Source organism: Mytilus edulis, chromosome 12 (genome assembly GCF_963676685.1).
Source record: "Mytilus edulis chromosome 12, xbMytEdul2.2, whole genome shotgun sequence".
Classification (NCBI taxonomy): Eukaryota; Metazoa; Mollusca; class Bivalvia; order Mytilida; family Mytilidae; genus Mytilus; species Mytilus edulis.
The window spans coordinates 22,805,801-22,819,115 of record NC_092355.1 but is presented as its reverse complement, the minus strand read 5'-3'; the positions used below and the strand labels follow the sequence as shown (position 1 = coordinate 22,819,115).

Genomic DNA, 13,315 nt, shown 5'->3' with positions numbered 1-13,315 from the left:
TATTTACAAAATGCGTTTTTTACCAGTTTATAATCTACAGTTTAAATTTCCTTTAATACATATTACATTTGTACAACCAAATTATAAAACTTTTCTTTCCGATATTTAAAATGCTGTAAAATCAGACTTTAATGAGTGTTTTAATTAAAATACAATTTTGTTGTTTAATTAATAAAAATTTCAAGAAGTACATTATTTCAATTGATAAAAAAACATTCCACTTTTATGAATTTAAGAAAATATGACTAACTCACAACAAAGTGGCAATGTAGGGTCTGAAATGTCTAGTGTAGAACAACTGTAATTTGGGTATTAAGCATCCAACACAATAGTCATGATTTATTTCAATTTTTTGCACAAACAAATCAACAAAGGTGTAAACAACAAAAAAGCAATACTTCCTTTTACACAAAAAGAGTTGACCTTGAATTTGGTCATAATAAGGACTACTTTTTCTCAAGACCATTGTGCCATCTCTTTCATACATTAAAAATTTAAATTTTGACCCTGGGAGAATTTTTTCATTTCTCCCACTGTAAGGACATTTAACCTCAACCAGACTGTCTGCTCCCACAAGTCCATCTGGAGATGCTCCCAAAAATGGGTAATGGTGGGAGACAATTAATCCACAATTAACTACATTCATTTTATAATTTTGTTTGAATTGAGTTAAAGCCTTGCTTTCATACATTTTTCCATGGAAAATTTGAGGCTTGTTAATAGGTTTTGGATTGTGAAGTGAGTCACAAAGTTTTTTTATGTTCCTTCTAGCTGTTATTTTTGTGACTTCACCAAATCTGGATGCTGTTACCCTCCACTGACGGGCCTTGAACCATTCTTTGTTATTTGATTGGCCTCTTGTGGTCTTTTCAATGGATTGTGCTTCCTTTTCTGTGACCTAAAAATACATGTATGTAATCAATTAAACATTATAAATGAAATTGGACAGCACTTTATTGGTCAATGTGAGCTATGCTTATAAAATTATATTTAATTGCTTTTGATATTTAAATTCTCCAAGTTAATACTTTGAATAGCAAGAATGTTTATTATTTATATATAATTAATATGTAAATGATAGATGTAGGTTTGTGGGATACATGTAAATTATAAACAGGAACCAAACAACAACAATGCAGCAAATATCTTCTAAAGATAATCATATAACATTCAACAAATTGAGAGGTGTGTCTGTGTCTATGGTTGTGATTAAAGAAGTTTAGTCAGTAACCCAAATAAACAACTATTTAAATGTTTGTTTTAAACATGTTAAAAAAAATCAATGGTTTGTGTATTGTCTAATTTGTAAAAGTATGTATTGCTTGAAATGTATTGTTTTTTGCTTAATGTATTCTCTTTGAAACTATGATACATGTATGAACAATTGGGTTGCTGCTTCATATTATGATATATACATATATTGGTCTGAAGTGTCATTATATTTCTTTTTGCATGATTTTATATTGGGCTTCAACACTAATTTGATGATATTTTGGTTTAAAACAAAAGAATGTAATACATGGTAAACATTATGGTAGTTTACAGTTAATATACTTTTAGGGCTAAAATTATATTTGAGTACTTGAACAAACTCCTTGAACTATGTTTAAACTTTTTCGAAAGTTTAATTACCTTTACAGCTTCATCAACCCAATGTTCAGCAAATGGCAATTTCAAATAATGATGATCATGTTGGGCAGCCTGAAAATGATATATTTTTTTATTATTCATTTATAAATAAATTTGGTGTATTAACTGTCTTCTGATTGGTTAAAAGTATTAGTTTTATTTTCAATGTTGTTATCTTTTATGGCGACATGTACGCCCACTCTGACGTTGTGTATTCATAACGCCAACATGTGTGTACACTGTTATTGTTAATATAAATAATATAAAAAGTTCTTTGAGCCTTTAATATTTTTGATAGAAATTTATTTATAATGAATGACAATAATTTATTTTGAATTTATTGACTCTTCACATTTTACATAATCCGCTTTGCAGATTATTCAATGTGAAAAGTCAAAAATTAAATTTATGGTTCAATAAATTCAAAATAAATAATAGCCATTCATTTATAAATAGAACAGCCATTTTTTTTGTTCTGCCATTTCTTTATTATTCATTATTAATATACTTTGTAACAAACATGATTAATATTAATTTAATTGTCAGCAATGTTTCTTTTTCAGGCAGTAGTATTTTTATAAGATAAATAAACATACCAGTAAGTTTGCTCTAGGGAAAAGATATCTCATGGCAATGTCTTTAGATGAGATGGCACAATAGTTAACCATTGTGTTTCTTACATAATCAGTATAGTCTTTCATTCTCCTGTACTTTTCTGGTCTAGGATCAGAAAGTAGATCATCTCCAAGTTTCCTTTTCAATGGAATGTCCTCCAGTTTTAATGGTTTACCTAATTGCAAAATAAGAAAACAATGGACTAGCTATTACTTTTCCTTAGTCAAAATATATCAGACAATGTTCAATAGTATATTCAGTTCTTGCCTCTTTACAAGTAAAATGTCCGAACAAAATATTTTTTAATTTGTAGTTAAAAGAAAAAGATTAATATATTTTATCCTAATAATTTACATTTGATAAAAATCTATCTAAAGTTAAAATTCAATATTTTGATTGAATAAGAGTTGTCCTTCTTAATACACAAAAAAGTCAATATGCCTTGAATTTTTTTTTAAAGATTTAATTTTAAGATGCTGTTTGATATTCACATGTATTTTCTTAAAGGAAGTTGGTATTTACAAAAATATTGTTTGTATTAAATTGGCAAATTAAAACAGTTCTACAAATCAGTGGAAGTTACTTTAAAGGACAATATTAAATGCACTAAAAAAAAATCAGACACAAAGATTTTATTTTAAATGTTAAACATGTGTACTTTGTTAGTATTTATGAAAATGTTTTAGGCAACACTTATTAAAATCAGCATTTCAACATATTCCATACATGTAAGCGACATGTACAATTCTATAAATGCTTTATCTCAGCAGAGATTTTATACATTTGTCACTTTGTTATTGTATGTTTATGTATAATATGCTTATTGTCTTAATATCAATCCTATAAATTTGGATTTTAAATCAATAAAATAACTTATCTCACTTATCTTATCTTACCAGTATAATATGCCCTAGGTTGGTTGAATGTTTGGAGTCCTTCTGTACAAGATTTCTCCACAGCTAGTTGGCCTGACTGGGAGAATTCTTCTAGCATTAGTAGTACTGCTGCAATATGTTTGCAGGTTGCATGCGGACCCTTTCCTGCCGGACACTCACATTGTGAATTTACTGGACTTCCTGACCCCTTTTCCATTTTCAATTTGTAGTTATAAGTTACCTTAAAAAAATGTTATTATTATAAAAATAAGAAAAAATTATATTTTTGCCAATGGCATGAATGGCAATGAGACAAATACATTTGTATCAACTAGATTTCAGTTAATGTGGATAAAAGCAACTGAAGGTCATCCTACAGGCTTCAACAATGAGTGAAAATACTTGTCTAGAATTATTGTTGATAGCAGATCACTGTTTCTTTCTGTTTTAAACATATGCAACTGTTTTGGATGTGGGAAAATTTAGAGCTTTGTTGCATACACACATGTGTTTTGTTTACAATTGCATGTCATTCTCTAAATATCGTCTTATTTCGTTATTGTAATATTTTGCTTCATCAATATTTACTTAACTTCTCTGTATATCAACTTAGTTACCTCTTTCTAGAGTTTTTGTGGTCATAGAACTAAACAAATATCACTCGATAGATAAGAATCTTTTATTCCAAACATATTTATGAATATTTGTACTGCATTTAAAAAAAATATTTATACTACATATAAATATAAACCTGTTTCTTCATGGCAGCACCAACAATCCCAGTAAGATAAATGTCATCCACAGTAAATAAAACAGATGAAGCCAGGATCTTCTTTGCCTCCAACAAGTTTTTTCCTTTTTCAATTGCTTTTATATCTCCATTTATCTGCTTATCACCTTCAAAACATTATTGATTTTATCAAAATTAAAATGGAACATTTAAAAGGTGTGCATACAAAATATTGAATATTGATTAAAGATCAACTGAAAATATGACATATTTTTCATGTTTCAAATTATTTTTTTATATTTCTTTAAAAATGTCCACTTTTGACATAGAAACTGTAAGGACGCATATTTCTATATATGCCAATCTCCCTATAGTACTGAGCAGAGATATAGAAAGAGAATATAGAGAAATTACAAAGTGCACGGTTGTATTGAAGAGGTACAGACTACAGTACCTGCTGAGGAATATACATGTAGGGGTTATTTAAACTTATTATTGTATGAGACTTTTGAAAAAAAAAAATTATTGTCTTTATTTTCTGAAGACCTTTCTGAATAACCTTAACCCGTAGCTGTACAACAATGGACCTTTTTCAATGCCACTGTAGTATAAATCACAATATATATTTTCACCAAAATATAAGGTTTTGTCTGAACTTCGAAAAAATGATGACAGACAGCAAGACTTGGCAATGATTGATCCAATTTTTAGATAAGGACAACAGAGTGGATGTGGGGCCACTAAGCTAATCTGCCCGCTTTGCACCAGCTAATATCAATTAATGCCTAGGGTGGGAATCGAACCCACATACACCAACTCTGTTTTCCTACAATGACCTAAAGTTGTGAACAAGAACATATAAATTGACTACATACCAGCTAATCTGTATAAAAAGTACCCATCGATCTGTTCTCTGGTGAGTTTGGAAAAAACCAGTCTATGGTCTGGAATGAGTTGCTTATAGCCACACTTAGGCCATGAAATATCAGTGTGGTCAGGGATTTCAATGGCTGGCTGTTTGAAATTTCTATTTTTGTCATAGGCAATTAATCTGTGGAAAAGATATTTTAGAATGTTTTTAGTGTTAACAGATAAACATTAAAACCTAATAACATTTTTGCTAACTGTTATTGTTATGATAAAAGTTTATTTTTTTTACAAACCAATGCCATTGGCAATCCAGATTTGTTTATCTTTATTTTTTTATGATATGGTTTTGTCAGTTCAGTTGTTTTAAAAAAAACTTTCGATATTCTGTTAACATAAACACTCCGTCTTGAAATTATTAAATGTCAAATGAAATGGTCAGCAAAAAAGTCTTGTGTTTAAGTCATCAGAAAAATTTAATGCTTTAAAACAATGACTTTCACCAAATGAGCAAACAAAACTGTTGAAATTCTGAATTTAATGGTACCAAGTTTATTAAAATCGGTTCAGTAATGATACCACCACATACTTTTTAAAAATTGTGATGCCATTTGAAATCTATTTCTAGAACGGAAAATTGCAAGTGACACAGTCTCAGTTTCATGGTCAGAAACCTTTTCTATTGACGGCTGTTTTATACTGTTGATCTTATTTCACATTGAAAAAATACCTATCAATCAGGTCTGCTTTTCTTCCTGTTATCACAGCTCCCCTTATAACCAATTCTGCCTTTAACTTCGGCACCGTCCACTTGTTGTACTTTGCCGCCTCCATTAGTTTATCGTAGTTACAAGCGTCTAAACGATAAAAAGCGTTTCGCTAACCACCGTTAACACACAAACGACCTCTCGAGTGCAAATTCCGGTGAATGAAAACCATTGAAACGGTCATTACGGCATGACGTCATATTTCGAATGATGTCATTGTTTGGCATGTCACGTCACAAACGTCGAGCGGTCGTATTGTCTGGCATATGAGATTAGAATGGATGACATGGATCAATATGAATGTACCAAAGAGACCCGTTCCTGAATATTGGTTCCAGTTGGAACTGAGCTGCATGGTCATAAACCTTTTAGCAAATTCAGTTTTGTTAATGTGTGAAAAGACTAAAAAGAATTGGAACAGGTTAGAAGTATAATCAATATGATAAATGACTGTTTTGATACAACGCTGTTTGTTTCAAGCGTTATTTTTTACTGATGAAGTTCAGGATTAGCGTTTTGAATGGATGATGAAACATATCGTCATCTCACGTTACATACAGCAATGAAGCATATACTTTTACAATCCCCTTACGTTTTAGTGCTAATAGTTAAATACGCCAGACATGCGTTTCGTCTACATAAGACTCATCAGGACGCTAATTTTTTGTGCTTACTACGAAATATCATTGATATGGTTATATTGATAAATTAACTGTTAACAAAATTTTGAATTTGTTAAAAGCTAAGACTTTTTTAACCTCAGGCATATATTACCTTGGCTGTATCTGACATAACTTTTAGGAATTTTGGTCTTTAATGCTCTTCAACTTCGTACTTTATTTGGCCTATTAACTTTGTTTGATTCGAGCGTCACTGATGAGTCTGTTGTAGACGAAACACGCGTCTGGCGTATATACAAAAATTAATCCTGGTTTGTATGATGAGTTTATTCATATGAAAATGTTACAAAGCCAAAGAAGTAAATCCAAAATTCCTAAAAGTTGTGCCAAATACGTCTAAGTGTTTCGTGAATTGGTAGAAGGACTCCAATTTATAATAAAATTGAGAAAAAAAAACCCCAATTTTATATTTTATATGTGCAAAAAGAACCTATTTCATGATACGCATGAACAAAACAGTTTTTAATAGAAAATAAATATATTTAAAGATAAAGAGGGGATACAACTGGCTTCCTGTTCTCTCATTTATTGCTTCCTTCCTATGATGAGTTTATTTCCAACCCAAACTCCCGTGTCGTGCCAAATATTCTCTAAAACTTGTCTATAGCTATGTAAACTCGTATCTTGTATGTTGTATAAAAACTCTAGTATGTTTACAATAATGTGTGCACTAATCAAACGGACATCAAAGGTAAAAAAAAATTAAAAATAGGGTTACATCAGTCAACATTGTGTTATAATCATAATCAATATAAAAACTGAACAAATATATCAACAAAGAAAAACAAAATGGAATAAAATGCGAGGGTACCCAAATTGCACCTATTTTGAACGTTTAAAAATAGGGTTACATCAGTCAACATTGTGTTATAATCATAATCAATATAAAAACAGAACAAATATATCAACAAAGAAAAACAAAATGGAATATAACGTGAGGGTACCCAAATTGCACCTATTTTGAACGTTTAAAAATAGGGTTACATCAGTCAACATTGTGTTATAATCATAATCAATATAAAAACAGAACAAATATATCAACAAAGAAAAACAAAATGGAATATAACGTGAGGGTACCCAAATTACACCTATTTTGAAAGTTTTTTAACCTACGTTTTTTTATGCTTTCAACAAAATTTTTCATTATGTGTTTATTTTGTAGATGTTTCATTGTTTACTATAAGGTTTCACCAATTTAATTTTCAATCCATATGGAATCATGAAAAAATTGGTTGGAATCGTCATAAGTCGAATTACAGAGCTTTTGTTTAATTTCTTCAAATATTTTGAACAATTGGATATAATGCCATGCTATGATATGAAATGGATATTTGTAACATATTGCATTTTCTTATTTTTAAAAAAAACCAACATTTTAATGACGTCGCATGGCAACGTTCCGTACATTTTGCTTCTTCAGTAAACACTTAATCTGTTGATAAATACTGTAAACTTTTTGAGTATACCTAAATATTTTAAGCTGTGTTGAAAGACGTTTATAGTATCAAATCTTAATATACAAATGGTTTAGTCTCTAGGAAATCTTGTTAGATTACTGCTGCTATTTGTGCTAAATAGATGGAATTTGGGTACTGTGACGTTAGACAAAGTTCATAAGTAAATCTAATGATTATAGCAAAAGTACACATTACTAGGATGCATAGGTACCGAGCCACGACAGATTGATATTCTCAGGGACATGAGGTAGCCTTCATGACATGAATTATCATTGATTTGTTCATATTTAAAATTAACTGTTTACAAAACTTTTGAATTTTAGAAATTCCTCAGTAGTAGATTGCCTAATCTGTAATTGGCAAAACTTTTTTGGAATTTTGGTCCTCAATGCTCGTAGACTACGTACTTTATTTGACCCATTTAACTTTTTGGGATTCGAGCATCGCTGATGAGTCTTCTATGGACGAAACGCGCATTTGGCGTTAATCAATACATTAATCCTTGTATCTATGATGAGTTTATTCATTACAATTTTAACATTTAAATATATATATTTATCTCAAAATGGTCAACCGTTATGGAACACATGTTAAGTGTATATTTATATATTTATCTCTGAATGGTCAGCCGTTATGGAAAAATGTGCCTGCATGTAACAGAAATAATTGTCCGTCTACAGGACACCTAACCAAATATGCATAATCTTTTTATCTCATAAAGCTTAAGTGCTTCATCTAACAGAAGGTTCAATTAGTAATTCGGACTGTTATATTGATTGATTTACAATTTACTTAGTAATCATATTTATTTTAACTATAATAAATAATTAACAGCACAAAATATTTATTAACACTTAAATATAATAACATGGTAAAATGCAGGAATGAAATACATTCTACTAGCTTTGTATAACTTGCTGCCCTTGATTAAGCCTGATGATTGGGCATTTACATATTTTAATGAAGAAGAACCTGTGTAAATATTGTGATGGCACATCCAAATTCGAACTGGAACATACAAGTGCCAAACAATTGGCACACCCATATAACTAAATTTTTTATAACAGTTTATCTCTAGTGAAATCCTAGTTAGAAATTCTAGGTTCAAAATGTCGTTGAGGTGGGGAATAACTGCATTGTAACACTAATAAAAACTCATTGAAACTGGTAGCTGGTTGTTATCCTTATTTCCCATTTAAATTCTGTACGTTCATGTGCTGAGTAATAAATTGTATAACATTTATGAGAAATATTCAAACCTCTACTGTGTTGTTTTCTTCTTGCAAATATAAATTGTTATATTATATTATATTTGGTATTACCCGCCACTGCAGCTATTTGCTTTATTACTGATTTGGCGTTTCAAATGTCAGGTGCCAGGCAATTGCCTTAACTTTCAGTATTTTGGAGGTATTAAAGAGTTAATAGCTTGCCCAGATGTAGCGCTTTATTAGCTATGACGCATTCACGCTGTAAACAGGCTAAGTGCATAAATAACACAAGGGCAGAACATTCATATCACTTATAGATACATAATTATAATTGGAAAATTAGTCAATATTTGTAATATTTGCTTCAACGTTTACTGATCATGCAAAAATACATTGCAGACGAATTCTCAGACGTCTAGACGGTTATGTCACTTTGTTCACATGGTACGGCTGGGAGTCAGTATGTCTGTTTACTTCTTAGTCTAAACATGTAATGATTTCTTTACAAAAAGAAAAGCAGTAGTGGAAGTTTTACGACATTTGCTTTATTATCAGTTTAAACTTATGAAATTTACGAAAAGAAAATCACAAACAAGATTATCTCTGAACTTATAACAAGTGAACATATAACGAAATATTTTAATTAAAACTATTTCCTGGCTTGCAACAAGATTTTTTTTTAATCAAATATCTAAACATAACAAAGTGCCTAAGCCAAACATTTTCAAATTAGAACTTTTAAATCAGAAAAAAAGAAAACTGAAAGGAAATGAGCTCAGCTTCCTGACTGAAAAGATGTATAGTTTAGATCGTTCTCCTTTTGCTTGGACTTTATTTTTTTTTGTGTAGGGACGTTTTAGCTTAAACTCGTGGTCGATGTAGAACACAAAAAGTTGATACGGCATGTCCGTAATGAATTGAACTTTAACATGTTTAATAAACCTTGTTGTTAAGGGATTCCTCTCGGATGGACCATGATGGCATTTTTTCAAGCAGAAAGTTGCATGTTTTTCTGATATCTGAAAGCCAAATTATAACTTTCTTCCAATATCCTCTTTAATGGCTTTCAATGTTTTTGGTTTTGGCATACTTCGGTTTTTAATCCTTCAGTAAATTGTATTCTGGCCCTTAGTATTAATCCATTGGAGATAAGTCTCGTGAGCTTACCCTTTTTTCCCCTTTATTATAAGTATGTGTGTCGTTACCCTGCTTCCTTGTAATTCTTAAACGACTAGACCAGCAGTTCGCATGGAACTAACCGTTGATGTTTTCGCCTTTGCCAAATGAAATAAGCACTTGATAAACAATAAAACTTTCCTTAAAACAAAATGTTCATCGATAAAATGCTTTTCCTATAGCTTCGATGGCCAATACATTCTCCATTTCTTTTGTAATTATGTCTTGCTTCATTTGATAAAGTTTTCTGTAAGATTATAAAAGATCGACACTTGTGTTTCAATTTTCAATTTCTGCTCTCATCTTCTGAGCTAAATTCTAAGTGTCTCAAATACGGCAAATATTTTGAAATGCAGCCAATTGTGCGATGCAGTCCATTGAATTTCTTTTACAATTTGTATGCCTACCACTAAAACATGAAAAAATATTTTCTATTGCTGCAATCTCTTTATGCGCAATGTATTGCAAAAGGAAAGTTTTTCTTGATGTGCTATTATTCTAAACGCACTTTTGCACGAACACATGTAGCCAATGTCTGTTTGTATTAACGGGAGTACAATCAATTTTAAAATATTAAATTTTCTGTAAGGTTTCGCATCTTGTGAATAAATTATGTATAATGCCATATGGTGTAACCAAAATTGTCAGAAGTTTTCCCAATGTTTTTTGAATGTTGAGCGCTTGCATCACAGTGACAACATTTATTCATAGTAGCCCCCTGAATTTACCTTCTGCAGATGTAATTTGTCAGATTTAGCTTCACTTGAAGAAAAAGACTACTCGGTAGAATAATTGTTTTTACAATTTTCATTTTTGTGGTTACATTTCCTTTTTCGACATATTTTCTTTATTACATGTACAGCTATCGCTATCGGTAGCTTCTTTGTAGTGTTTAGCTCGACTAGTGGGAGAAAAAGATTGTGTACCTGCTTCACCACCAGCTTGTGGCCTATTATTATATGAAGCATCTCTTTCCCCGTCGTGACCAAGCATATCGTTAATATTTTTTTCTCTCCCAAATATCTGATTTTTAACCATGAACTTTTTAATGAAAGCAATTTGTCACAGATCTTGCTAAACTTGCGTTGAATAAGAGTAAGAGATGGTGGTTGAATATTCAGACAAGACAGAAAGAAAACAATGTCACTTGCTCCACATTTTGTCTTAATAACTGGAATTGCTAAAGCTTCATTTAAAACGCGAAAATTTGGTCCAGGAATGCTTGTATTTTCTATCGTTTGAAACATTTCAATCATAACAGAACGAAAAGAACCATTTTTACATAATACTGTTATTGATACACAAATACCGTTTCTATCAGGAACTTGCACTATAGTTCAAAAGTTTCCGATTGTCTCCTCCTTGACATCCCATACAATATACAAAATGTGTTAGGAAAATTACTTTACTTGTTAGTTTTATAAAAATGTTATTTCCAAATAAAAAAAATTTCCACATGATTGTGCCGTTTAAATAATGAATCAATTACATATGGATACTCATCATATATTGTTATGGAATAAATCTTAGTTAATATTTTCAATAGAATTTTCTGTTTCCATATTGACATCGATGTTAAAGCAGTAATGTCTACAGTAACATCTTAAGGACAATTAATTTGGCAATGTTTAAAGTAATAGCCCCCATTCAAGGTCTGAATTTGCAGATTATTTTTACTTCAATTAGTACAGATTGCATTTGAAAGTTTAGAAGCAACTCAAAAGTTTGAGATATGATTATCAAAAATAAATCTACTGTTGAAACAGTAAAGTACATGTGTGCTGGTTCATGAAGCAGGACCAGACTCATCCTTTATGATAATCTGATGTTTTCTTAAATTTTTACAATCTTCCGATTGGTCTTTATTTTTCAAGCGTTGAGTGTCTTTTGTTGTCTATCCTTTAATTAGTTCACACAATTCATCAAAGCATTATCATCATATAACATACTTGCTATATCTTTCGATTCTTTAAATTTCTTTTTCTTTGAGCAGTTCCAATTTGCCCTGGTCCTTGCTTTCTGAAAGGTCCCACAGTAACTCTTGAAGGATGTCTAGAAATCCTCCGAGGTTTCCCAAGACTGCTTTCTAAGCTGTCTTTATGAAACACAGCAACAGACGATAACTATCGAATTACTGGTTGAAGAAAAGAAAAAAAGGACATAACATAATCTTTCCATGCCATAAAAAGCCAATAATTTTATCATACATGCATTGTTTAAAATATTGACAGCAGACTTGTGATCCATACGATTACTTGTATTTGTTACAGTGAATCATTATAGTATTCAAGAGGATCTCACATGTATACAGTGTAAGATAAACACACAATTTTAATTTAAAAAAGAAACTGGACGCAAAAATGCTGCAGATTTCCATATTCAACTATTCACTGTTATATCATTGTGTTTATTTTAAGCGTCAGTATAAATGTGGGGAATCGCAGACATTTTTTTTTTTAAAAAGAAGAACATTTTCTCAAACACTAATGTTTGTGTAATTTAAAGTTTTAAGTATCTTTAAAGTGAAAATTTCGGCTCAATATTGACTATTTAAAAAATGGAACACATATTCTGGTACCTTTGATAACGATTTAATGGAAAAATTGTGAACAAAATATTTTATTAAGCTCAAATATGTGACCTTTCTAAACAATCACACAATCCTTACATGTAGGGATTGAAATGTATATTTTGTCTTTGATACATGAAACTGGTATTTGTCAGTTAACAAACACGAATTGGTTGATCCATACGATGTGTCTTTGTCCAAACTAACTAAGGACGTTTTAGCACGTGTTAGATTGCGGTTGTCATTACGTTGTCTGATCTATTAATTATCGAACGTGACTTATTCCCGATTGTGACTGTTTTGATGAGTGTGAATTCGCATTACTGTAAGACGTGTCACGGTACTTTTCTATCCCAAATTCATGTATTCAGTTTTGATGTAATATTTGTTATTTTATCGGATTTTGTCAAATGTCTTAACGTCTTTTCTGTTATATTCGTGTGTTATGGTAAAGATAATTAATTCCCCCTTTCATTTATTACATTTTAGGCTGGTTCAACAAAATTTATACGATATATTTGGTTTAAGTGATTCCGAAGAAACACCGACATAGCCAGAGCAATCATAATTCTATTTTATTTTTGGGGAACATTTTAAAAATTCAAATGTGAAGTCACTTAGTGTGCTTTTTTTTTAGAATTTTAAATGTGACGTCACTTTTTGCGATCAGGCTTTGGCTATCTCGGCTGTGTAATTTTATGTGCTGAATTAGGTTGTTTTATTTTATGTATCCGTTTTT

At 30.8% G+C, this 13,315-nt stretch overlaps 1 protein-coding gene across 1 annotated transcript; it reads right to left on the bottom strand.

Moving 5' to 3' along the window:
- Positions 1 to 250: 250 nt before the first annotated feature.
- Positions 251 to 5,550, bottom strand: LOC139497511 (uncharacterized). Its single transcript, XM_071285737.1, has 7 exons — positions 5,447 to 5,550; positions 4,725 to 4,900; positions 3,871 to 4,016; positions 3,141 to 3,360; positions 2,226 to 2,419; positions 1,633 to 1,701; positions 251 to 898 (listed from the first exon to the last, which is right to left on the bottom strand). The coding sequence occupies exons 1-7, from the start codon at positions 5,548 to 5,550 to the stop codon at positions 251 to 253; spliced, it is 1,557 nt and encodes a 518-aa protein (XP_071141838.1).
- Between the last annotated feature and the right edge of the window lie 7,765 nt (positions 5,551 to 13,315).

Coding starts and splice junctions, on each gene's coding strand:
- LOC139497511 (XM_071285737.1), bottom strand. CDS start 5,550: ATGGAGGCGGCAAAGTACAACAAGTGGACGGTGCCGAAGTTAAAGGCA. Junction 4,901..5,446: donor AAAGCAGACCTGATTGATAG/GTATTTTTTCAA, acceptor TCTTTTCCACAG/ATTAATTGCCTATGACAAAA. Junction 899..1,632: donor GGGTTGATGAAGCTGTAAAG/GTAATTAAACTT, acceptor ATGTATTTTTAG/GTCACAGAAAAGGAAGCACA.